We start from the raw sequence: 27,714 nt of genomic DNA, 5'->3' as shown, positions 1-27,714 counted from the left end.
GTAGTAGTGCCCTGACACTCTTCCACAGTCATCATCCAAACAGAAGGCTCTCCTCACCCACATCTCCTAGGACAGCTACTGGGAAGTTGCAATCCCTATTCACCCAGCCACTGAGATCATATTGATGAAAGGGGAAATGAAATGAAAAGCTAAGGAAAGATCTACCCCTCACAGAGTCACCCGTCTGCCACCTAGCTCCCAGTACCATCCACACAGACCCTTTACATCTGTCAAAGTGAGAGGTTCCTGGTACCTTCAGACCTTTCACTACTAAGGTGAGTAGAAAGCCAAACCTCAAAAATGGAAGCCAAAAAATAAAATGTCCCCAGCAAAATATCCCATATCACCCGGACAGCCTCCCAGCAATATATAATTTATTGTGCCCTTTTCCTTGTGCGAGTCCTATAGTCTCTTTCTCCCCTTTGCTGGGCTCTAGCATTTGTGACTAGCAGTGACACTGGTGCAACACCCACCAACCTCTGAAACCTTGTAGTCACAACCAACCTCAGTTCTTGCCCTCATGACATACATCAGCCTTCCTCTCCCTGCTATTCACCATAATAAAAGCCTCCAATTTATGACTGGAGTTTATCTATTTGACAGCTATTTGATAGGGTTTATAGAGAGGGTGGAGTGTTTGTTTCCCAGAAAGGTGAAGTGTTGGAAAGGAGCTTTTTCTGGCTGAGTTCTTGTCTGCATGATTGTTTCAATTCTGCTGGGGCTATATTGTAATATATATTACATGTAAGAACCTTGCATGGGCATCTTTTTTTGAGTTTAAGCTAAAAAAACCCAATCACTAAATATTTGAAAATAGTTCCCATTATAAAAGTTGCCCTGCTTTCAGGAAAAGGATACAATAAGAGCAGCTTGAAACAAATAATTTATACTAAAACTGTTGCAATGGAAATGCCTTCATAAAGGAAATGTGGAACTGAGCAGGGCTTGGTAAGTGAATAAACCTAAGACGTTCACAGCTCAAGGGCCTGTCATTAGAATTACCCTGTTTCTAGTTCCAAACAACCACATTAAATACAACATGTGTTCTGCTATTGACCTAGACATCCCTCTGTGCAAGCCTTGCCGCCCAAGAACAAGCTAGCCTGGTGGTCAATGTTATATTTGGACACATCTGCAAACATACCTGTGTTTGAGCGTTTCTTTTGATTTTTGAGACTTCGGCACCTCCCGCTGACAGAGCTGCTGTTCTCACTCATAGAGTCTTGCGCTGAAGAAGCGCTCCCTGTTGCTTCGCTGTCTCTCATCATACTCTCATAACCACTGCTTCCCCCACTGTGGTAGAATAGAGCTGTTTTCCCCATGGCTGGCGGCAACTCCCCACTCAGGACGCTGCTGTTGTCACTTCCATGACCACTGCTACAGCGGTGAGGCTTCCGCGGAGGGGTGATTTTGCTGTAGGGTGAAGGCAGCATATGAACAGCTGGTTTCTCCTCTCCATGAAGGCCACCTCGCTCATCTGTGTCCGAGTTTCCACGCATTTGTACACCTCTGGCACTTGTGCTCCCTTGGAGCAGTTCAGAAATCCGTCCATTGACAGCTCTGAGGGGCAATTTTGAAGCAAGACCAGAGCCTCTGTTTCTGCTAAGGGACTGAGTTGACCAGGACATGTTCTTCCCATTGGGAGGCAAACTTGAACTCTGCCCCACAGACTGAGGCAGAGACTTGGTAGAAAAGCTTAATGTTTTGGTGGTGGAAGCAGACAAGCTTCGGGCCTTGGGACTTGCCAAAAGAAGTTTGCTAACTGCAGATATCTTAGATTGGCTGGCCTTTGGCGAGGCACCTGCAGACTGGGATGTGCCGGAGTTTGTTGGTGAGGACACCGCACTGCGGCTGAGGCTCCTCCCAGCCCTTGGCATGGTGGTATCTTTTCCAGGGCTGATTTTGGAGCTTACTGAAGATAGGCTTTCTGCCCTTTCCAAAGACAAACACTCATAGTGGCTCACAGTGGACCTGCCCAGGGAATTGGTCCTGCTGGCTAGCTGTTCAAGTTTGGCACTAAATAACTTGCTGCTGCTATTGCTGCTGGTGTCAATGCTGGAGCCCTTCTGCTTCCCATTCAGCTCATCAGGAAAGCTGGCCGGAAAAGACACTGGTTGGTTGGGTGGGCTGCTAGTGCTGCTGCTACAAGCACTATGCTGAGGGCTGGCCCTGTTCTTCTGATCCAGGCTTGATTTTCTCACAGGAGGCAGCGGAGGAGTTCCTTTGGAGCGAGTGAGAACGCAGTGCTTGGGAGAAGCGACTCTTCTTTCTAGGGTAGCCTTACTAGACTGGGAGGGAGAAGGAGAACTCATTCCATTGTTCTCAGCAGCACAGTGATAGAGGATAGCATCAATTTCTTCCTGCTTGCTGACCTTCTGGAGGGCCCTAGGGAGACTGCCATTCTTCAGAGCATCCAGGGAATGAACAGGGCTCTGGGTTGCAGAACTTGGAAGTGCCATCTCACACCCATCCACAATCCTCTTCAGAGGATCGGAACCTGGGGAGCTAGAGGTCTCCCCGCTGCTGCTACTGAATCTGTCAGCTGAGTTCTGTTTCTTGTTCTGCTCAGGCTTGGCTGGACCAACTGCAGTTTCTAGTCTTGGCCCATCACTGGCCCCAGAGCTGTCTTTTTTCACATCATCTTCCCTCTTTAGCCAAGGGTCTTCAAATTTGATATCCTTCCTAACACTAGACTCTTTCTCCTCATGGGACTGAGCAACTTTAGCAGCTGAAGTTACTGCAGATGTGGCCTCATCAGTCTCTTGTGCCTTAAAAGGACTAACAGCAATACATGGATAAACAGTAATGTTGGTCTTCATTGGGATGTAGCCTTCACAACTGCTTAGGCTTGCTGTGTTTGAGATTGTGACAGTAGTTTTCCCCAGGGCTGATATTTTGCAACCCTTGAGGGGTGGGACTTTACTGAAAGTTTCCTCCCCCATTTCTGATAGTATGAGCAAATTGTCAGTCACTGGATTTTGCTTGTCATTTACACAAATCATGCTAGTATTCTGTATGGCACCTGCAAACTCAGAAATAGGGGGCTCTGCCATAGCCTCACCATGCCCATAGCACGCCTGGGCTATGAAACTGTGGCATGATTGTTCACCATCACTCCCTGTGCTCATTTCACTCAGCCACGAGCTAATGGATGAGCGTCTGCTGCTGGCATCCCGGGCTTTGTCATCCAGTCCTAATTTTGGAAGCGGCATGAACTGTGTTATGCTGACCTCAGAAACAGGAGCTGCATTGGAGTAACACTCGAGGTCTTCACTAATGCTACTGATAATACTAACTGGCCTAGACCCAGAGGCCAGAGCCTGCACAGAACAGTCACTGTTAAAGCTGATGATGCTAGTCGGGCGTCCATTCTCAAGGACTCCACTAATGGTTAGTTCTTCAACCAGGGTGAACACCAGCTCATCCTCTCCATTCAGCTCTAAGGGTTGCTGCACAGTGACCATGGTGGTGCTCAGAATCTCCTTCTTTGATTCTGGTGAAATATTTTGTTCCTGCTCTTCATCAAGAATGGTCTCTCCAAAATCCCCACTGCTGGAGGGTACTGACTTTTTCAAGATCTGAGGACTCATTCCCACTGGAGGGGTCCGGATCTCTGGCTGCAGCAAAGATTCGCTAGACACCATTCCAGAGTCCTTGCTCAGGGGTGATGGCGCAGGGCTTGGCAATACCCCTTTTTGGGTGTAAACCTTGCATCTCTGGGAAGGAGAAGTTGGTGGCTTGTACTCTGATGTCTTGGAAAGACTTGCAATGCCAAGCCGTGGTGAACCCATTGGCCTAGGTTTGCCTTCTACAAAGCCACAGGTGTTGAGGCTTTCTCTGCTGCTCTGCAGGCTTGTGCTATGGGCTAACTGGGAAGAGCTAAGCTGATTACTAGAGCTGCCAGTTACACTCCTAGGAGAAGGAGGAGTTGAAATGTTAGTGAGAGCTCCAGGAGGAACAGGGGAATGATTTCTCTGAATTTTGTTGGTTGTTGCACTTACATTTTCCCTGACTTCCTTCTCAGGTTGTTGACAGTCGGCGGTGGCATCTTCCTTATCCGATGCTGATAAATGACTGAGACCAGCCACTTGGCTTGGTAGAGGACACTTAGACATCTGATCTGTGCTAAACTGAACAGGCAGCTCTTCAAATGGAAATTTGTTGCTCTCCTCACTGCCATCTATACAGTCCAGCCTCTCTTGTAGCTCAGCAAACGTGTTGCACTTCAGGCAGTCTCTCTCAGACTTGCTGGAGTCTGTCTCACTCACTTCCTCCAGTTTGCCCTCAGTTTTGGTCTTCTGCAGAGAAGGAACTATAGGGACAAAGTCAGGGGGGCCTTCATTATCTGTCAGTTCCTTATCAGAGAGGGCTGTGCCATTGGGGCCAACATAAATCACTGTGTCACAGGACTGTTCGCTGCTGGAAGAATAATCAGGATCACTTGATAGGTGCAGAATAGGGAAGTCTGGGTCAACTACATTTCTAGAATGGAAGGGTCTCAACTGGGTTGGCCTCCGCATTCTTCCTTCTTCACAAGAGCTTTCACCACCAGAAGAACTTGATGTGTACTATGATTGGAGAGCAAATGAAATGTCAGAACCACAAACAGCTTCCGTAAAGCACACATACAGCGGAATCCCAACTATCGATGCAGCTGAATCCTAAAATGACTGGAACAATGCATAGTGTTGCATAAATGCATGACATATAAAACACCAACGTGGTAAAAGAATTGTTATGAACTTTGGGGGGAAGGGAGTTAAATCCAACAATAACAAGAAGAACTTATAGTTATATTGTACCCTTCATTTAATTATCTCAAAGTACTTAACAAAGTTGGGTATGTCTTATTAGTGCCATTTTGGAAACCTATGCACACAAAGATTAAGGGTCTTGCCCATGTTATTATCATAAACTAATTGAAATAGACCCAACTCTAACCACTAGATCATGCTGCCTTCCAATGACTGCACTGAATGAATGCATTAAGACCCTTCAGTGGATCCAGTCTTGATCAAAGGAACTAGATCGCTTTCAAAGCACTTAACCGATAAGACTTTGCTGTAAAAGAAGTTCAACCTCATGGTTCAAATAATGCACAAAATACAAGGAAAATCAAATTTTGATCACAATACACACTTGGGTGTGGTGTGCATCTCTTTCTGTGGCTAGCTTGTTGTGACATGGTATAGATGGAGTCCATTTGTTGGTCTTAGCTCAGATTTAGCATTAATCCATGTAATCATTTTAAATCATGATCACAAAACTCACCTGCTATAACAAGTTAACAGTCCAGGTTATAAAAGAAGCTAGGATTCTGGAAGCATGAAAATGAATATACCTCACTCCCTATTAGTCCACTGCTTGGAAAAATCTACCAAACGTATGCTGAAATAACAGGACTATGTGTGCGTCTAAGCAGAGGTGGAGATTTTGCCTTGTATTACATTGCTCTTGCTGTCTTATGGGAAAAATAGGGAACCTTTTCTTCATTAATCTTAATTTCCTTTAATTCTAAAAAAGTAACATTCATTATTGTTTTATTTACACTTGTAACTTTAATTGAGAAAAGCACATTACCAGCTATATTTGCACTACTAAATGACAGACTTGGAGTTAGGCTTAGAAAGCTATTATAGTAAATGTGCTTGAACTCTCCTCTGCATCTTAGGTTGAAGCTTTCTCTCCCTTACTCTCTGCTATAAACTCTAAACCACACAACAAGCATAAAATACATGCAACCCATACACTAAGGAATTATGAGTACTGACTTGGTTATGTTTCAGGCCTCTCCATCTCACTAAGGGCTCTGTAGGGTCCTTGTTTTCCACTACAAGGAGACAAGGAGTTACACATCTCCTTACCTTAGTTTTCTTTTTCTTCATCCTCAGGACTCGGGATGCAACCTGAATGGTGGACAGTGTTTCAGCATAATTCCCTGCTGCTGCCGAAATGTGAGCTATCATAGTGGTGCGGCAGTTCATGTTTCCCAGGGACTCCCGGAGCAACATTGTGAGCTTGCTGTCTCTGCAAAATAAAATGAATTAAGGCTACATTAGTGAGCTGTGTTTCACTTTTTACTGTTGTGATTTGACTTCAGATCTCAGCAAGATTTTTTTTTCTCTTTTTAATGGAACACCAGTTAGTATTGTTCTCCGGGTTGGTGCTGTTTTTCGTCCGCAGCTCAGCAAACTGAAAAACCCTTGGGCTAAAATTAGAACTTTTTTTCTTTTTTTGATTCTTCCTCCCTATCTTCTTTGCTGTCCGATTCCCCCAGCACTATTTCCACAGCTAAGACAGAGGGGAGAATGAAGGACCTATGCCCATTATACTTGTTCAAGACTAGTTCTCAGGAAGCACTGTAGTATACAGTATAAAAACAAACTGTCAAAGGATGACAGAGAGATGGAGGCTCCAGTTCTTCTCTCACCCACAAGGGTAACAGATTCCAAGCCAGAAAAGATCATTGTGATCACCTAGTTTGACTTCCTGTATAACATAAGCCACAGAACTTCCCCAAAATAATTTCTAGAGCATCTCTTTTAGAACATCCAATCTGATTTAAAAGTAACTCCAGGAATTACAGTAGGGTAAAACGGGTGAAAATCAGAGAAAGATTAGGCTGCAAGAGTTTGAATCATTGTTCATTTATATTAGATCTTTGCCTTGACAGAGGCTGGAATCAGGTTGTGCCATCTTCTGTTCTTGTCATTCACTCCCTCTCTCTGAATAGGCCAGGTTTTGAAATCATGACATTTTATCCCCCAGGCCTGTGATTATAATGAGTACAGGAAATGACATACATGACAACTACTTTAACAAGACAATGTTACAAACATACCCCCTTAGTGGTACCGGTTTAATATTGTGGGAAGTGATGGGTTACCAGTATAAAAGGCATTGCCTCAAATACGTTCTACCTCAGTCAACAATTAATGTGACATTCCTTGCATAAAATAGTCCCCACATGCTTAATGACAACAATTACATCTCCTCCTCCTCCTCCTCAAACCTTTCATCCTTCCATATACCCACTCTTCAGCCCAGCACCACTCAACCTACTAGGCTTGCCCCTCCCTAGGAGCTCACTGAGGTTCCTCTGTGTGACTGCCCTATCTGCACCTCACAGCAGCAGCCATGTTGGCAGACAGATGTCCTTCAGACTCTGCTGGTGGAAGGCAAGTCACCCTGCTGCCTACGGCTGTGGGAAGCAGATCCCCTATGGAAGTGGGCTGTGTGATCAGTTGGGAAATGGATCCCCTTTGGGTCTTGAAGTAGGCAGGTCTTTCCCAATTGCTAGGAGTCTCCCCCAGCTGGTGTGTGGGAGCCAGTTTCCTAAGCTGGGGCCAGCGAGTTTCCCATGGCTGGTGCCTGGGGTAGAATGCAGGGCAGCAGTAGCTTGACCCTGTCTCCCTTCCCTCTGTTCCTTGTGCATGGCTGGAGCAGCTGGCAGGGTGTGGGGGGATGGCTTGTAGGGATCTTGCGGTTTGTCCCTCATTCATGCTACAGAGGCACTGTTGGGGAAAACAAACTGTTATGGTCACAGTATAGTGGGCACACACAAGGAGCTCAAAAACTGATACCAAGCAGAGCCCATCTTAGCATTTTTTGGAGGGCTGAGAAAGAATTCTTTGCTGCTTCCCTTACGCATGTAACCACCCAAATGTAACACCATCACACCATCATGCACAAGGCTACCTAAGGATTTCGGGGAGGGTTGGTGAGATGATTCTTTGAGATACAAACCAAACCTACACAATGCAGAACTAGCTCTGTGCCTTTCAAACTTAGCTTTCAGTGTGCATCAGTTGACATGTTTCCTGGCTATCCTCACAAGTAAAAGGGCCAGACACTTACAATACTTTTTGAAAAAAGAAAGTTTCGAGTCTCCTTCCTGGGACTCCACAGCCAGCTTTATTAAGAAGAGGCTCACATGAGACCTTAAAACACACTCAAGTTCATCAGCGATTATGCCCCGAGAGGCTGTACCAACACTAAGAGCAAACAGGTCATCTCCTTAGGACGCTCAGTGACTCCTGACCCAGGTTTTTAAATGAATTCCAGTTTGCCTCCACAACTCTCAACTCCTGCCTTCAGACCAATCCAGGTGGCTTCATCAAGACCATAAAAGGACTTACTGTATCTTTCCTTTTGGAATAAACATGGCCCTGACGTGTGATGATAAACAAGCAGGGAAAGAAGTGTAGGTGACTCCAAGGAAATTCTTTTCTACCCTGCCTATACAAGGATATCCTCTGAGTTATGCAAGGGATAGACGGATTCCTGCCAAACACTCTCCTCATCTGTGAGGAATCAAGCTAGCTAGATGTTAAATTATATATATAAAGCTTAAGAGCTTTTTTTAATAAATTCTATTCATAAAGGTTTGTTTGTAAATTTCCATATTCAGTAAGTGTCTTTTCTTGGTGCGGGATTGGCCCAAGTTACTTATCATTAATTTACACGATGGCTAGAGAAACAGCCTACAGCACGAATGGAGCAGTGCAGTCTGACCTGATGCATCTCAACAATGCACACAGAAGTAGTAAAAATCTTAAAAGAGGCAGTTTTCTAAAAATGTCAGGGGAGGAAAAAAATACTAAATTAAATCTAGAGAGGGGCCCAAATGAAAACCCTAGATCTGAATGTGATACACTGGTTCAAATGGCTGAAAGCGGAGACTATAACCGCTAGCTGTTTACTCACTACAAAAAAAGTGGTTTCTTTAGCTCTAGTGGTAGGAGTTTGTACTTTCCAAGTCTTTCCATTGACTTTAGTGGGCTTTGGATCAGATCCTTGGTGCTGAAGGTCCTGGGTTCAATCTCTGTTAATGACCAGTGCTACACCTGTTAAACACCCCCAAATGTTAGGGAATTCTGCAAGCAGATCCAAACTGTGAGGGTTGAGCTCATAGCTGGACATTAAAAGCTTTGTAGGGCTCTTCTGGATTGGTTAAGCAGCCAACAGTTTGGATGACTACCTGAATATCTTTGTTCTAGAAATAAGCGTAGAAAGCTCATAAATTATGCCTCTTATGAGATCTCCACTACTTTTTGGTTTCAGCTGGGTCAGAGATACCAAAAGAACACTCTCTCTCGGTACTTCTGCTTCCTGATACACTCAAGACTATTCGGTGGCTTTGACATGTAAACAGATGTCTGTAAGGATTAGACACAGACAACCTCACTCATTTCACTTCGACCTAAGTCAGCTTTGGACCCACAGATCCAGAGATAAAAGGCTGTTTTATCAGTTTACTGCACCCCCTTCCCATCAAAGAATAATTAAGATGTCAAATTCTGTACATCAGTAACTGCCATGCCAAAGCAGAGTTACATGGAAATTATTAACATCGGCACAGAAATCAATAACAAGCCTTTCATTTCATTCAAGCTTCCATCAAAGCAAAACATGCAATGACAGTGGGGAGAGCAACGTAATACATTCTAACCATTTAGATCTCCTGAAAATACATAATCCACAGAGCTATCATCATCAAACTGTGCTATGGCTCTCCTAGAGATTTATATGGTATGAATATAGGGTAACTTGCATCACCTGCGATACACCAAAATAAATGCTTGCAGCAGGAAGAGTGAAGGTGTAGAGCAAATTCCTGTGATATAATTCAGCTGGTCCCTTGATATAAATCAAATAGCAACTAAAAGGGGAATTTCATTTAGATTATTCTGAAATAACAGCAGCAAAAACCCAGCCATTCCCTGATTTCTGGCTATAAAGCTCACTCATTCAGTATTAACTGGCTTTATTTTGGTTATCAGCTCCACTTTTCTCTGAGATACAATAAGCAGCCTCCTGCTGCTTACAAACAGGATCCCAACAAGAGAATAAAAATATTTGCTAATCATATTTTTTGCAAACATTTTGCATACTGTCATGAGACACATTCCTCCATTCATGGTTTGCTAATCTCGTACAATAGGACATGCTCAGATTTGAAGAAAAAGATCAAGGGGAAGATGCCATCCCATAGGTGTTGCTTAGTAGCAGATTATATATATTTTTACTCTTCTTCAGGCCATAAAATTACTGGTAAAATATTTTTATATGGGTCTCAGTATATTCTAAAATATGCCTGATGGATTGTCCAAGACAAGGAGTAAATGCTTTGTTCTTTTGAATGCTGACATGGCATTTATGTCAGTATAAAGAAAGTCTATGAATCATTTCATTAGGGTAGATAAGATGATATTTGCAACAGCTAAATCCCTTTGCTTGTGAGGCAGTGGGTTTTACAAAAAGGAGATCTGGAATAAGTGTCTTTTGTGAAGATGAGACCATTACAGATTCTCATGTTGTCCCGACTATGTAAACTAAAGGAACATGTGGGAAATATTAAATGAAGCAACCTCAAGGGCTGCTGCTCCTGAGGAAACATTGTTGCTTTTATTGAGCAGAGGCTGATTTGAACAATGTTTACAGCTCTTCTCATTAGATGGGGGTGCAGTTCAGCCTTCCTTGGAGGATTTCAAGGAATGCAGAGGGTTCCTTTTTATTATCTTCCCAGAGGAACAAAATGGCCTGGATGATGGACACGATTCCCCTCCTCCCCATCAATTTTTTTTACCACTGTCTTAATTTTTAAAATTTATTTCTGTCATATCCATTAACGTTTTTATGTTTTAGGAAATTTACCATAAGCCACTTTGCAGCAAACACTGCATCACAATGCATGCTCTGTTGCAGAGAACAAAGGATGGGAAACAAACCTCCCTCTTTCAGACCTCAGAACAGTAATATCATCACAAATATGATTGATACATCCTGCACAGTTAAACACAAAAACAGATCACCGCCACTATGAAGAAAGCCAGGGAAAGGAGCAACAAGGGCAAGAAAACACTGTGAAGTTCCCCTCTTGGAATTTGTGGTAAATCATTCCTTCAGGGGTTGGGATATGGGGGAACCACAGTGAGAAGAGGAGAGACCTTAGCACCCTGTACATCTCCAGGATCTATGTAGAAGCACCCCCAAGATTTGGGGAGGTCAGAGCTGTCCATGTGGATGGCTCCTACCTCCATAGTGCGCCAATATTCCACTTCATTTCCCCTCGAGTAGCTCAGTTCTTCTTGCAGGAGACATGCTGCCACTGCAGATTGCCACACAGAAATGTGGGAGTACAGCAGGGGCCATGCTGCAGAGAGCAAACCATCCTCTTTTCATCCCTTTTCAGACAGATGATGCACAATACCAATGGAAACTGGAATAGGCCTAAACTGCTGTTTTGTTATTTGCTCAACAGGGAACAAGGATAGAGGCTACAGCTGATTGGAACCCAGAATCCCCATTCTGTAGGATTTTTTTTTTTAAGTTCAAAATTTCCTCCACATTGGAGCAAAAACTCGCAATTTCAAAATTGTGGAACTCCCATGGGGATAGGAAACCATGCCATGTATCTGCTATTGACTCAAACACAACTTTCCATTCCATTATAGAGCTCTTCTATTAATTACGCTATCTTCCCAGGGATGCCAAGTCACCGCATTAGATCCCACAACATTATGTTCACATTGTGAGGGTGTTTGTACTAACACTGACCACCTGCAGCAATTGTCCTTGTAGATGAGATGGCCAAGAGTTTCTCTTCTGCTGAGTTGAAAATGGCCAGTGAACCCCTATAAAAGGGCCATTCCGGTATCCTAAAGTGTCAAAAAGTGTTCACTAATTTTCGGTGCCCAATCTGAGATACTAGGCCCTGATTTTTCAGAGTACATAGCATTATTAGTACTGTATAAGTTAAAAGCTCAGCTCCCATTGATTTCAGTTGCAGCTGAGAGTACTCGGCACTTCTCAAATCAGACCCCAGGGTCGTGAGTTGGTACCCAGAAAATGAGGAACACACAACTGGTGAGAGCACCTGTGAAAAGTTTGGTTTAAGTGACTTGTCCAGCATCACACAGGGACTCTGTGGCAGAGGCAGGGATAGAATCAAATTCTCCCAATGCGAAATTCGACTGCCTTAACCATAAAGTCATCCTTTCTTTTCCTGCAATCTCCTGCCTCATTCACTATACATCTTTCAGATGATACAACAAATGAGGCAAGGGTCCTACAGACAACAGCCTCCTTCACTACACAAGCCTGCCTCAGCCCCAAAGCAGGTCCTATGCACAGTATGAGGCAGGGGTCTTGTTTTATGTGATTGTGATGGGGTGTACTTGGCCTTTGCCAGGAGGCTAACTACACTCCACCCCAGAATAGGAGTAGTGAAGGTGGGCCCTGCAAGCCTGCCTAGAGAGGTCTTATGGAAGCAGCCAATCAGAGCCCAGCAGGCTCAGATAAAAGGAGCTGCAGGGCTTTGTTTGGCTGGAACTGGAGTCTCAAGAAAGGATGCTCCTCTCTGGCCACAGGAGCTTGAGGAACAACCAGCATTTGGTTCTAGTTGCATTTGCTTAAGCTTGGGAGAGAGGGGACCTGAGAACTGTAACCCTGAGGTAAGGGTTGAAGATTAAAGGGGCCGGGTGGGAAGAGGCCCAGTGAAACAGTGGCAAGCAATTAAAGGAAGCCATCAGTGAAGTGGTGTAAAGCCCAAGCAAAGGGCTGATTTTAAAGGGCCCAGAGCTGGGGCTGAAGACCCTGATGAGGGCAGATAGATAGTTTTGTTAGACTTTTGTTACCCAGTAAGGGGCTCATTTTGATTGTGACACACGGCCGGAGGGCCTTGGCACCGAAGACCTACCAAACAGGGTGGATAACCTACAGCAGTGATTCCCAAACTTGTTCTGCCGCTTGTGCAGGGAAAGCCCCTGGCGGGCCGGGCCAGTTTGTTTACCTGTTGCGTCCGCAGGTTCGGCCGATCGCGGCTCCCAGTGGCTGCAGTTCGCTGCTCCAGGCCAATGGGAGCTGCAGGAAGCGGCGCGGGCCAAGGGACGTACTGGCCACCGCTTCCAGCAGCTCCCATTGGCCTGGAGCAGCGAACCGCAGCCACTGGGAGCTGCGATCGGCCGAACCTGCGGACGCGGCAGGTAAACAAACCAGCCCGGCCCGCCAGGGGCTTTCCCTGCACAAGTAGAACAAGTAGAACAAGTTTGGGAACCACTGACCTACAGGGAAAAGGACTGCAGTACCACACACAGCAGCAGGAGACACCTAAGAGGTGAGTGCCCCCCCCCATTACAGTAATCGTGTAATTAAAGATGTTCTCACAAAGCATATGCACAAAGGGAGCCAAATGAAGGTTGTTCAGGGAACCTTAACTCTTTCACTTCCTAACTTTTGTGTGCTTCACTTTACAACCCTAACATTCGTTTAATGTATTTTTGGGTGTACATTTTTTATTGTTTGAAAAGGGCCAACTGAAAATTCCATCATGTGGCATCGCAGATACACTCCTTTGGGTCATCAGCAGGGTTAGACCTTTTATATGCACAAAAACCTCGGCCACTTGAGCTAATGGAGCAACTGACAGCAGAAGTAGGTTTTCATCCTCTGTGTGAACCAGCACTAGAGGGGGATGAGACTCACTCATTGCCACTGAGTTTCACAGATATTTGCTGACAGCAGCGGAGTGGAGAGACCCAGGAATCTCGGGTTCCATTCCAGGCTCTGGAGTGGAGTGTTCTCTGGTCGGCACAGAACCTTTGGACAATGTTCTCCCTGCAAAACCTGAACCTTCCACCCTTGTTCCCTCCAACATGTCCTTGGTCTAGTCTTGTCTCTTCCGTCCCCACAGCCTGGCTCCTCATCCCCTTCACAGTCTCCTCTCCTAGCCAGTCAGTCTCCCCCTTTGGGGTTCCCCATCTGAGTCCTAATCTTTTCCCCCATCCCGGCTCCCAATCTCAGTCTCCCTCTCTGTACGCCTCATCCCAGACTCCATTTCAAGCTCCCTGTTCCAGTCTCCTTACCTGGCCAGTTCCAGTTTCCCCCGCACTGGCTTGCAGTCCCAGTCTCCTAACCCAACCAGTCCTATTCTCACTTCCCCCATCTAGTTCCTCACCCTATCTCAGTCTCCCTCTCTGCCCCAGGTTCCCAGTCTCCCTGCCCAGGCAGTTACAATCTCTCACTTAGTTCCAGTCCCAATTTCATTCATCAGGACCCTTGTTCTAATCTACTCCCTCCACCCGCACACGCGTCCAGCTCTTGTCCCCTCTACATTTGAATCAGGCAGCTTCTTCTTCCTTGTGGCCTGAGCCCACAGGGCAGAATTGAGAGCACAGAAGTTTCCCTGTTCTAAGTTTCAAGTGTTCAAGTGGCCCACAGCTTTCCAATGGTTTCAACAGACCTTGGATCTGGCCCTTTGCCGGTGTATTTTTGTAGTGCAATTCCAGTAGGTAATCATTTTATAAACATCCCAGCTGCTGATACCATGAGGGAAACAGGCTCTCTCATCCCCATGGATCCTTCCCCCGCACAAAGCTTGGCATGACTGGGCTTCTGCACAGAGACTGCCAAAGATAAACTAGAAGGGTGATGGCAGGTCAGGCATGAGACATACTGGCAGCCCTGAGAGGGCATAGCTTGTATAATGTCTGTACTTGCCTTGCTATAGCTGGTGATGTAAGTACTTCAATTTTATAAGAACCAATGTTAGCCAAAGTATTCAAAATCTGATACAAAGAAGAAAGGGAAGTGAGGATTGCTTTTGTTAAGGGAAGTAATATCAACTCTATCAACAGAATGTGAAGTAGTCAGGGATGGGTATTACATACAACATGCTCAGGAATTTCATAGAAATGTTCATGACCATATTTCATTCACTTGGTGGAGAAAGGAAACTCCTATCCTCCAGATGTAAGAGAAATATTATAAGAAAGAGATCCAGTTTTTTTCCTGGGGGCCTATTTAGCCAATCCTATTATGTGCTTGTCCCTGGGTTTTAACCTTATTAAAACAAACATTTTCTTTCTTCTTCTCCCACACATACCACCCCACTTCTTTGAGAACTCTGACCAGTGACAAGAACATTAGCATCAGTGGTAGAAAAAGTAAGGCTCCACAGAGAACATTACATTTTATTTGAGCAACATGACATGTCAGAACATGTGTAACTACTCTGTTAATCGCACACCTTGGTGTCTTGCTAGGCACTAGGCCAAATGGAGAATGTTGTCAACCACCTAGGTGTGTTATTGTTACATGATAAGCTAATATATGCCCTCAAGTAGTTTGTAATGTAATTATTTATATAGGGTTTATAACATTCAAAAAGTTAGTAAATATCAAAGTTATGTTTGCACATAAAGCTTTAACTCTGCTCCCTCGTACATATGCATGGCTTTATTAGTAATAGTAAACATTTATATTATGGTAGTGCCAAAAGGCCCCAGTTGGTTTCAGGCCATTACATAGGTAAGAGAGAACCCCTGTCTTTTAGACAAGTGTGCTGTCTAAAAGACATAAAACAGATGAAGGTATAGGATCGGCATGTAACTTTCAAGCCAACAAATATGGTACCGCTTTGCTAGCTCCATGTTTGGTTTTCTGTTCATTTTTATTAAATTGGGGTAGAGGCAGAGTAGGGAGTGGTAGGAATGGGCAAGTTAGCAAAAAGTAGAAAAAGTAAGGCAGGGGAAGAGGGACAAAGTTTTTTTTTTTTAGCCATGATCAGTATGAGGGACTTTTTAGGCATCCAAGGCAAGATAAGGAGGGATTTGAAGTAAGATAAGGTAGTAGCTTTATTGTTTATATCAGGGAATTCTTCCCATGATTAAGGGCAAAAAGGGGAAGCGGGGATGAGTTTCAGTACGAAATTGATTGGTGGGCCTTTGAGGAGGAACTTTGGCAAAGTGAAAGTAGCCATTTACATCATGATAAGTTACTCTTTATCAGCTAGGTAGAGTGGGGCTAAGTTGTGAAGATAAGAAGCTTGTGTTTGATGATCAGGAGAATGGTGATCCAGTGGAGAGACTCAAGGGTGGGGTGGTGAACAGGACAGACTGACTAGCTAGGAAAATAATCCAAGAAGCATTTGGAATGGATTTGAGAGAAACAGGGTTGCAGGAGTCATGGCAGAAAGGGGGAGGCTGCAGTAAATCAAATAATAAAATGACAAGGGCTTGAATGAGAATTACAGTGTTATGATCATCTTTTACATTTCCTGGCTTTTTAAGAGTTTAACTGAGCAATGTTAATATTGCGACATTGTGTGTGTGTGTGAGTGTGTGTGTGTACAATGATCATTTCTTTTTCCCCATTAAAGACAAAAATAGACAGAGGCCCAAAAGTTCAAAGAAGCTTCTTTTTTTCTCCATTAAACTTAACTAACCTCTGATCGTAGAAGTGCTTATTCAAGAGCTATAACTTTTGTATAATGGTCTGACTCTTCCCAAGCTGAAGAGACTTCAAACGGCTATGGAAAGAGCCAGAAGGGCTGGACCATAAACTGACAGTAACACACATGCTCTTCTGGGCTTTAGGCTCTTCTGGGTTTCTGTTGTGTAATCAAATTAATTTAAACCTAGGTATAGTGGAAACCCTCTCACAGTGAAGCCATTATTATCATAGAACAGTTCTTCTGTAAGTTACAAGTTAAAGGCTTAATTTTTCCTGATATTGACAGTCCAATTCTGAGCAGCACACTGCTGCACTAGCGCTGGAGAAGCTCCAGGAGGGATGGCCCCTCCTCCACTTCCCTCTTTCTTGACTCTTTGTGGTGTGTTGTACCTCCCAGGAAACACTCACGGATGGAACTATCATCATGACTAGTGCACAACTGGTGCAATTGCCATTTTGAATTTGGAGAGAATGATCCACTCTGTGGCTGGCAGCAAGGACTAATGCAGCTACAGAATATAGCCAGGCCCAGGCAGCTTCTGCAGCCATAGCATTTGATAATGGAAGACAGGTCCAGTGTACCCTACCACCCAAATATCTTTAAGATGAGATTTCCTACTGCAGACAAGGAAGTGGCTAAGAAGTTACCACTCCTGATGGGTCTAACACAGATTGAAATGTTCATCTGCAAACCTGTGACATCATCTTTCCCCGGCCCTTTGTAACAATAAATACTCAAATCAGTCTGACATGGCATGGTTCCACATACTGTCAAATGTGGCCATCCTTGCACAGTTTTATACTGTAGGTTCTTGACCAAATGCCAACCCAAGCATTCTCCTCCCTACCCGTATCTGAACAGAGAGCTAAATCCTGAGGCTCTTACTCAGGTTACACTCAGACAAAATTCCCATGGGGTGAGGATTCAGGACTGGGCCTATAGTCAGGAGTACAGTTTCTTAAATTCTTAGGTATGTTATTAATGACCCATGTAAACCCCAGAACTAGAAGGCTTAAACTGAAAAGCAGCAGCTCTCTGGTTGCTGGAAAACTGGCTCATGTAGGCTTAATTTTCTTTAGCAGTGTACACTGTGGCTGGCCCGCCCTGCTGTTGAGTGTAGAGGAGCTGTGAGGAATAGGACCAGGGAGCCCAACACCTCTGGCATGGCTAGCATCCGCTGGGGTGCTAGCAGGGATCTGTATCTGAACTGGGGAAATTGCAATGACAACAATGGTCCTTGTCCCCAGTGTGGTGGGGAAAGCAGTTGAGAAGATCCCTTGTATTCTCCTCCTCATTTAGGCAGCCATATAAAGGGCAGGCACTATCTGGTCCTAAATGCTATACAATGCAGTCCTCCCCCGGGGCCTATGAGCAGAGTTAACAAATGTAATAATGTTGTTTTTAGGACGTAGATAGTGAACACATAACTACAGCGCCCTTCTCTCCACTTATGCATTAAGCCTAACTACTTTGGTTTAAACAAGTGGAAGTATGTTTACTTTGTTGCAGGAGGTGTTTGGGCAGGGACATATCAGTGCTGAAATAGAAGTGTATTGGCAAGATCATTTCACAGGAGAAAGAAAACTACACTAGTGAGGGATAATTGCCTCCTTTTTCATCTGGATAAATAGATTATGGACCCTAGCTACCATTATTATTATTATTTATTTGTATTAGCATAGAGTGTAGGAGCCCTAGTCATGGATCAGGACCCCATTCTGCTAGGCACCATATAAACACATTACAAAAACATGGTCCTTCCCCTAAAGGGCTTACAATCTAAGTGTAAGACAAGAGATAACTGATGGATAAAGACAGGGCCAGATTAACACAGGGGCTTTAGGAGCTGCAGCCCAGGGCCCCGGTCTAAGGGGGGCCCCTGTGATAAGATAGGTCTCAGGCAGGCTGCCTGCATGCTGTGGCCCCATGCCGCTCCCGGAAGAGTCTGGCTGCTGGCACATCTCTGTGGCCCATGGTGGGGGGGGAGTGGCTCTGCACGCTTCCCCCACCCCTAGCACCGTCCCCACAGCTCCCATTGGCTAGGAACTGGCCAATGGGAGCTACAGGGGCAGCTCACGGAGACACACTGTCCCCCTCCTCCCAGGGGCACACAGAGACGTGCCAGCAGCCGGCCGCTTCCGGAAGCAGCATGGGCCCATGGCATACAGGTGGGCAGTCTGCCTGAGCCCTGCTGCACTGCCGGCTGGGAGCCACCTGCCCCTTCCTGCACCCCAACCTCCTGCCCCAGGTCAGAATCCCCTCCTGCACCAAACTCCCTCCCAGAGCCCACACCCCTCACCCTCTCCTGCACCCCAACACTCTGCCCCAGCCTGGAGCTCCCTCCTGCACCCAAACTCCCTCCCAGAAAGAAACTAATATAACAGCTGTTCTAAGATAAGAAGTAGGCTATTTCGAATTAACTTAACTATATTCTATATGTTTTAAGACTGAAATGAACCACAGAATGGCTTTATGTTAATTAAAAGGCAAGTTTAGTCTAGCGTTAATAACCTTGATGTCATAATTGTGATCATTTTCTTTTAAATTAGGAAAAAGACTTGTATACAGGGGCCCCACAAAATTAAATAGCCCCTGGCCCACAGGAGAGTTAATCCGGCCCTGGATAAAGATGGATCAGTACATGGAAAACAGTGAGACAATATTAGTCAGCATGATAAGCAGTGAGGAGCAGCATAGGCAGGAGTTGTAGACCAATCTGGATGAGCAAATATCTCAGAGAGGTGATTAAGAAAAAAGCAGAAAGCCTACAAGGAGTGGAAGATGGGAGGGATCAGCAAAGAAAGCTACCTTATTGAGGTCAGAACACGTAGGGATAAAGTGAGAAAGGCCAAAAGCCATGTAGAGTTGGACCTTGCAAAGGGAATTAAAACCAATAGTAAAAGGTTCTACAGCCATATAAAGAAGAAGAAAACAAAGAAAGAAGAAGTGGGACCGCTAAACACTGAGGATGGAGTGGAGGTTAAGGATAATCTGGGCATGGCCCAATATCTAAACAAATATTTTGCCTCAGTCTTTAATGAGGCTAATAAGGAGCTTAGGAATAATGGTAGGATGACAAATGGGAATGAGGATATGGAGGTAGATATTACCACATCCGAGGTAGAAGCCAAACATGAGCAGCTTAATGGGACTAAATCGGGGGACCCAGATAATCTTTATCCAAGAATATTAAAGTAACTGGCATGTGAAATTGCAAGCCAGTTAGCTAGAATTTTTAATGAATCTGTAAACTCAGGGATTGTACTGTATGACTGGAGAATTGCTAACATAGTTCCTATTTTTAAGAAAGGAAAAAAAAGTGATCCAGGTAACTACAGGCCTGTTAGCTTGACATCTGTAGTATGCAAGGTCTTAGAAAAAATTCTGAAGGAGAAAGTAGTTAAGGACATTGAGGTCAATGGTAATTGGGACAACATGGTTTTATGAAAGGTAGATCGTGCCAAACCAACCTGATCTCCTTCTTTGAGAAGGTAACAGATTTTTTAGACAAAGGAAACGCAGTGGATCTAATTTATCTAGATTTCAGTAAGGCATTTGATATGGTTCCACATGGGAAATTATTAGCTAAATTGGAAGAGATGGGGATCAATATGAAAACTGAGAGGTGGATAAGGAACTGGTTAAAGGGGAGACTACAACGGGTCATACTGAAAGGTGAACTGTCAGGCTGGAAGGAGGTTACTAGTGGAGTTCCTCATGGATCGGTTTTGGGACCAATCTTATTTAATCTTTTTATTACTGACCTTGGCACAAAAAGTGGGAATGTGCTAATAAAGTTTACGGATGACACAAAGCTGGGAGGTATTGCCAATACAGAGAAGGACAGGGCTATCATATAGGAAGATCTGGATGACCTTGTAAACTGGAGTAATAGTAATAGGACGAAATGTAATAGTGAAAAGTGCAAGGTCATGTATTTAGGGATTAATAACAAGATTTTTTGTTATAAGCTGGGGACGCATCACTTGGAAGTAACAGAGGAAGAGAAGAACTTCGGCGTATTGGTTGATCACAGGATGACTATGAGCTTCCAATGTGATATGGCCGTGAAAAAAGGTAATGTGGTCTTGGGATGCATCAGGTGTGAAGTTCTGGAGCAGCCTTCCAAGGGGAGCAGTGGGGGCAAAAGACATATCTGGCTTCAAGACTAAGCTTGATAAGTTTATGGAGGGGATGGTATGATGGGATAGCCTAATTGTGGCAATTAATTGATCTTTGACTATTAGCAGTAAATATGCCCAATGGCCTGTGATGGGATGTTAGTTGGGGTGGGATCTGAGTTACTACAGAGAATTCTTTCCTGGGTGTCTGGCTAGTGAGTCTTGCTCACATGCTCAGGGTTTAGCTGATCGCCATATTTGGGGTCAGGAAGGAATTCTCCTCCAGGGCAGATTGGCAGAGGCCCTGGGGGTTTTTCGCCTTCCTCTGCAGCATGGGGCATGGGTCACTTGCTGGAGGATTCTCTGCAACTTGAAGTCTTTAAACCACGATTTGAGGACTTCAATAGCTCAGACATAGCTTAGGGGTTTGTTACAGGAGTGGTTGGGTGAGATTCTGAGGTCTGTGTTGAGCAGGAGGTCAGATTAGACGATCATAATGGTCCCTTCCGACCTTAAAGTCTATGATTTTTTGGGAAAAAGCACCAAGGTGTGTGTTGGTAAATTTCACAAGTGGGTGATGAAGGCTGGCATCATGACCAATCGGAGGCAAGAGTCTACATCTCGATAGTGAATGATAGGTAAGGTGGGGATAGGTCATGAAGGGCCTTAAAAGTGAAGACAAGTAGCTTGTGTTTGATGCGACAGAGAAGGGGGCTCCAGTGGAAGGATGCAAAGAGAGGGCTGACCAGGTCAAAGCTGTGGGCTAGGAAAATATTCTTTGCAGCAGCATTCTGAATGGATATGAGCAGGGCAAGAGTGTATTTATCAAGGTCAGAGAGAAGGATTTTGCAGTAATCAAGGTGCAAGATGATGAGAGCCTCGCAAGAGATTTAGCCGTGTGGATGGATCAGAAAAGCTGCACCTTAAATATGTTACTCAGAAAGAACCAGTGAGATTTAGACATAGCTTAGATGTGAGGACACAGAGTGGTCTGAGTCAAAAATGATACCCAAGTTACAGGCCTACATGACAAGTAGGATGGTGGTGTTTTCCACAGTGAAAGGAGTTAGCAATTAGGGCTTGGGGTTGTGTGTGGGCTGCGGGGAGGCAGGGATTCAAAGTTCTGTTTTAGCCAGGTAGAGTGTGAAATGATAGCTAGACATCCATGAGGTGCTGTCACAGAGACAGGCTGAGAATTTAGTTTGGACAGAAGACAGGTCTAGAATAGGGAGGTTGATCTGAGAGTCCTCAGGACAGAGATGGTATTTGAATTTGCATTAACAGATGAGACTACTTGGAGATAAGATGTAGAGGGAGAGAAGGGGACCACAGGCAGAATCTTGTAGAATCCCCACAGAAGTTGGAGGGCAGATGAAGAGGATTCACCAAAGGACAGGATGAAGAAGTGATTAGGAAGAGAACCAGGAGAGGCAGCGTCATGGAAGCCAAGGGAGTACAAGATTTTAAGAAGTAGAGCATGGTTAACATGGTTGAAGGTGAATGACAGATCAAGGAGGATGAAGAAGCAGTACTGATTTTGAGTTTTACCTAGGACATCATTAGAGACTTTGGTGAGAGCAGTTTCAGTAGAGGGCAAGGGGTAGAAGGCAGTTTGGAAAGGGTCTAGGATAGAACTGGAGGGGAGGAATGCCAGACAGCAAATGTTAACAGCAAGTTCAATGAGCTTAAAAATTTAAAGGAAATGGGGCAGTAGCTGGAGAGACAAACTGGGTGAATAGTGTCGGGGGTAAGGGGGGTGTTTAAGATGGGAGAGACTAAAGCATGCAACTTGCATTATGAGCGAAAAGAGCCAGAGGAGAGCAAGAGGTTAAGGAGAAGGGTAAGGAAGGGGAGGAAAGTGGGCATGAGGGAGAATAGGACATGGGATGAGATCACTGGGGCAAGTGGAGGGGTTAAAGGAGGAGAACAGATGAGAAACATCTGTTTCCATAACCAGGGATAAGGAGGAAAGAGCTGTAAGTGATGAAAGGGGAACAAAAGGCAAGTTGAGGGGAGAGGTAAGGTCATGTATTTTGTCAGCTCTCTCTTGGAAGGAATTGATGAGATCTTGTGCAGAGACAGAAGTGAGGACAGGAGGAGAGGACAATCAGAAGAGTGAGTCAAAGGTGGCAAAAAGGCAGCTGGGACTGAGGATGTAGGATTCAATTACACTGGAAAATAGAGCTGTTAAGCTAGGAAGATGGCAGAACTAAAAGAGAGAATGAATTTGTAATGGAGGAAGTCTGTCTGCCGTCACAGGATTTCTGCCAAAGCAGATGTTGGGGGTTACCAGGGTGGACCTTGTGATGGGGTGGGGCAAAAGAGTCAAGGGGGGAGGAAAGCGAAGCATGTACAGAACCAAGAACCACAGCAATGAAAGAAAAGGAAAAGAGGCCAGGGAGGAGGGCTGACAAGAAGTCATCAACACTGATGGATTGGAAGGCATAGAAAGGCTGAGAGTGATAGGGTGAGAGAGGCTGAGAATGATAAGGTGTGAGGGAGCGGGTTGATGGATGTTGCTAAGAGAGACCAGGTGGTGGTCGGAGATGGGGAAACTATGTGTTGAAACCTGACTACAGTACATGACAGAATCTCTTTCCCCTCCATATCCTAACTCCTGCCATTTACAGTTGAAATATCATTAAAAAAGCTATTAAAAAACAAAACCCAGAAACCCTTCAAGATAAACACAAAGAAGCAGAGCTCTAATGCTAAATGAGATTGTGCCTCTTTACAGATGTCAGTTCCCAGTAAAATCTCTATTGAAAAAAGGAAGCTCAGTTAATCCAGTGAGCTAATTAGGTTTCCCAACCATATGTTGGAGAAAACTCCATAGGCAGCAAAAATGGTGTTGGCAGATAAAAGCTCAATAGTAAATGCTTTCCTATAAGGTGGTGTTTTTTTAAAATATATATACACCAGTTAACCCAGTTCCAGATTTTAAATCACATAGAAATCTTACAAGTAACTTAACTTTGCATATCAAAATACCACATCTCATTCTCAAATGGCAAATAAAGTGCCCCCCCACCAGCTGTTCCCTCCCCAACCATTTGATAACTTCACTCCCCCACTTGGAAGCATTATGGCAACTGGCAGAGAGGCCCAATCTTCTGCTGTCTTTTCCCAGCCATCTGGTTGGCTCACATGATAAGCAGACCAGTTACATCTCCTGATGGAAGGCAGTGGAAGTAGTTTAAGAGTTTGCATTCTGCTCCCCTAGAAGCATTTCTGTTCCTTTGGGCTGCGTAGGAGGAGCAAAGCAGGAATGCAGGTGACAAAGTGGCTGGAGAAGGGCTGTGCAGCATACATGTGGCCTGTAAAGAGACTGGCATTAAAGAAAACCCAACTAGTCAGAAAGAGGCAGGAAGAAACCTTCTCCGACAATCAACTCTAGAGACATTTTAAAAAAAAACATTCTTTTCTCCTTCTTTCATCCATGAAGCATTTGCACCAGTTCCTCCAGTGACTAACACAGGAGAGCAGTGGCTGGACAACAGCAAAGCAATGACCAGCGAGAAATTGGGGCGAGAGAAAGTACATTGCCTTTCAGGGGAGTGAAGGGGTTGGAAGCCAGATTGAAGAAGGTCCAGGAGACTACCGCCAGCTTTGAAAAGGGATTTCTGTCACACTCTGAAGAGCTCCATCCTGCAGAGGTGCTGAGCTCCCTCAGCTCCCACTGACTTCAGAGGTTGCTCAACTGTTTGCAGGATTGGGCCCTTGCACGTAAGGCAGGATGGCCACAATTTTCAAACTTGGGAGCCGAAAGTGAAGCACCTAAACCCACACTTAAGAACATCAATAAGTGACCTACGTTTCTGAGATTCTGAACAGGCCAGTTCCCACCAGCTTAATAGCTGTAACTGATCTCCAGCGGCATCCCTTGGGACAGGGGTTCTCAACCTTTTTCTTTCTGAGCCTCCCCCCACCCCAAGATGCTATAAAACCTCCACGGCCCACCTGCGTCCCAACAACTGTTTTTTCTGCATATAAAAGCCAGGGCCAGCATTAGAGGGTACCAAGCAGGGCAATAGCCCAGGGCCCCATGCCACAGGGGCCCCTGCAAAGCTACATTAAGGCTTTGGCTTCCGCCCCAGGTGGCAAGGCTCAGGGCCCCGGGCTTCAGCCCCATGCAGTGGGGCTTTGGCTTTCTGCTCTGGGCCCCAGACAGTTTAATGTTGGCCCTGCTTGGCAGCCCCCCTGAAACCTGCTTGCGGCCCCGCAGAGGGCCCCAGACCCTGGTTGAGAAACACTGATTTAGAAGGCAGGACAGGACAGTGACTGCCTCTGAGCCCAACCTCAATGCCACTCAGTAAATTGGTGAGCAGTAGATGCTTGCCTACCTGGCTGATCATAACCTCTGGGGCCTGTGAAGACCCTCCAGGTCCCAGTCAATGTTCTGGAAAGGCTAGGTCAGCATTTACCTGCCTCTGAGAGCTGTGAGAATAACCAACTTTTCAGTTTCTTGACTGAACTGAGCAACTAAAAGGGGTTGACCCAAAATGAATTTTATTTTTATCTTTCTGGCAAAATGAAAAAGTTAAAAGTATGTTTCAGGTTGAACCAAATGTTACTTTTAATTTTTGAGGTTCTTAAATTTTTTTTAAATGAAATAAAACATTGAAATTCTGAAACAAAATGTCTTTCTGAAATGACTAGTCAAAATATTTAGTGCAGAAATGCCAAAATTAACCATTTTGACATTTAAGAGGTTTTTTTTATTTGACCAACACAATTAGTTGACATTGACCTGAACTCACAAATTGTTTTGAGTGACTTGAATCTGTGTCTTTCAGCAAAAGAATGATTCACGTGAAAAACCTCACCCAGCTCTAGAGTTTTTGGTGCAGAAGAAAAGGATCCTTACAGAGACTCTTCAATAAGGGCCGCAGGTAACAGTGTTTTGCCCTCCCCTGCTGGGGAGCATTACAGCTCACATGTACCCAAAGTGGAATGCCATGGTTATTTCCTCAAGTGAAATTAACATCAAACATTAATGATTGTTTAATGAATATTCCTGACCTTTCAGGCAGATTTCATAATTGCTTCTTTCTGGTTAGACTCATTTGATCTACAGGAGCAGCCAACAGTAGTTTACTTTCCCCTATCAAGATATCAACAAGTTTGCAGCATGGCTTTCCCAATTTCCTGCACTGGAGAGCAGCTCTAGTTATCCTAATTGCAATTCCAAAGTGAGTGGTACCTGAAAATAAATTGTTTGCTGTTCAATTTCAGAAACCACTCACTTTGGATTTGCAACTAGCACAAATAGGTCAACTCTCCAGGAAACTAGGAAGGTCACTCAGTGAAATACTTAGCATTTTGAGGAGAAAGATTGTGCATGCTAGCCCCTTAGTGTGTTCAATCCACAGCATTACAGTGAAAGACCAGAGAAAGCATAACCATTTATATGCAGCAAATTAAAGACTGACTTTAATAAATGTGCTATACTGCAGAAAGTTGTCCTATTATTCAATCATATCAATAGATAAGTAAAGTAAATCTGGGTATTTGTTACAAAATTTCAAAAACACAACATAAAATAGCGACAATAGTAAACTGCAAAAATAAGGCAAAATAAACTGCCATAGGCCAAGATTTACTGCTATGACTAGTAATTCCCTTTGAGTCCCCATTGTGCCATACTATTCCAAACCCTACCTCACATAACCCCAAAAATCCTGCTAAAAAATGTTCAACCCACCTCCTCCCTAAATGTCCCGGAGGAGCTGGACTTTGCGTCATTTCAAAGTTTAACAAATCTGGGATCTGGTGGATAAATGGTTAAAGCAAATTCCAAAGCTGGAGTCTCTATGGTGGGTGGAAAAGGATCCAGCATCCCCATCTACCACTTGTGAAGCAGTACAGTACATGCTGATGGGCCCAGTCTCACAGATTGTCCAGTCCTACCATCTGGGGCTTTACAGATTAAAAACATTACTTTGAACACCATTTTGAAGTCCAAAGTTAACCAATACACATCTGGAAGCATCTAGAAGCTCTCACTGCAGTCAGTGGAAATTGTGGGTTCTCAGCTCCTCTTGAAAATCAGGTCACGTACCAAGATGCCTAAATATGGATTTACTTGCCTAACTTCAGGCACCCAAGTTTGAAAATGTTGACCATACTCTTTTTAAAAATACAAAAGCTGAGATTCTTCTTCAGATTTATAGTCTCCACACATCAGAGGTGCCTACAGCTGCAGGTCTTGCCTCACAGAGGCCAAGGATGGATAAATCTGCAATATATAGTCTGAGGGCTAAAACTCATTCTTGGGGTAACCCCAATGATGTTACAAACCTGTGACCACAGAAACATGGACCTCCTTACTGGTACTGCCAACAGCAGAGTCAATTGGGGTGGGGAGTTTTTAGGATGTGAACTTTGCAGGGATTGAATGGAGAGCATAAATTCATTTCATACAGACAGGGAAGAGCCATCAGATGGCAATGATCTTCACTCACAAGTGGTCTGAGCTGCACTCAGAATGGGCAGCAGGAAATGAAGTTTTCTAGTATTAAAATTGATAAAAATATCAATTCATTTTAGTAATGTTTGAAACTGACTTCCAAATTGCTTACATTTCCCGCACTGCTATCTCAGGCACCAATCCAGTTCCCACTGAAGTCTAGAGAAAGGCTCCCACTGACCTCAGTGTGAGGTTTATGCAAACTTAGAAGGAATAAATGTCTTTTGAGAATGAATAGGTGCTCTTTAATTATATGTGGTGGTGAAGTTAACTTTGGAAGGTGATGCCAACTTTTTTTTAACTGTACTATTGGGCCCAATTCTGCACCCACTGAAGTCGGGGAACTTTTGCCATTGGTGTCAATGGAAGTAGGATGAGTAAATGACCAATTCTACTTTTTAAACTCACATTGAGTAGCACCTTACTCCTAGAGAAGTCCCACTGAAATCAACAGGATTGCTTCCAGAGTAAGGTGCTACTCATTGTGATTAGGGGCCTGGGGCACATGACTTATGAAGAGAGACTGAGGGAACTGGGCTTCTTTAGTCTGCAGAAGAGAAGAGTGAGGGGGGATTGATAGCAGCCTTCAAGTACCTGAAGGGGGGTTCCAAAGAGGATGGAGCTCAGCTGTTCTCAGTGGTGGCAGATGACAGAACAAGGAGCAATGGTCTCAAGTTGCAGTAGGGGTGGTCTAGGTTGGATATTAGGAAAAAGTATTTCACTAGGAGGGCGATGAAGCACTGGAATGAGTTACCTAGGGAGGTGGTGGAATCTCCATCCTTAGAGGTTTTTAAGGCCCAGCTTGACAGAGCCCTGGGATTATTTAGTTGGGGTTGGTCCTGCTTTGAGCAGGGGGTTGGACCAGATGACCTCCTGAGGTCTCTTCCAAC

At 44.5% G+C, this 27,714-nt stretch overlaps 1 protein-coding gene across 2 annotated transcripts in view; it reads right to left on the bottom strand.

The window, feature by feature from the left end:
- KIF26B (kinesin family member 26B) overlaps positions 1-27,714 on the bottom strand; it is a 426,862-nt gene that overhangs the window by 24,334 nt on the left and 374,814 nt on the right. For both annotated transcript variants that reach the window (XR_012158167.2, XM_073338289.2), the window contains exons 11-12: positions 5,865-6,027; positions 1,145-4,568 (exon numbers count right to left, since the gene is read on the bottom strand). Coding sequence is in view for 1 of the 2 variants with exons in the window: in XM_073338289.2 (XP_073194390.1) it covers positions 1,145-4,568; positions 5,865-6,027 (3,587 nt within the window). In the remaining variant the exon portion in view is untranslated. The remainder of the gene's footprint in view (positions 1-1,144; positions 4,569-5,864; positions 6,028-27,714) is intronic.

The sequence above is a fragment of the Lepidochelys kempii genome, chromosome 3, assembly GCF_965140285.1.
Source record: "Lepidochelys kempii isolate rLepKem1 chromosome 3, rLepKem1.hap1, whole genome shotgun sequence".
Classification (NCBI taxonomy): domain Eukaryota; kingdom Metazoa; phylum Chordata; order Testudines; family Cheloniidae; genus Lepidochelys; species Lepidochelys kempii.
Note: the sequence above shows the minus strand (reverse complement) of the source record. Positions and strands in the feature narration are given on the sequence as shown.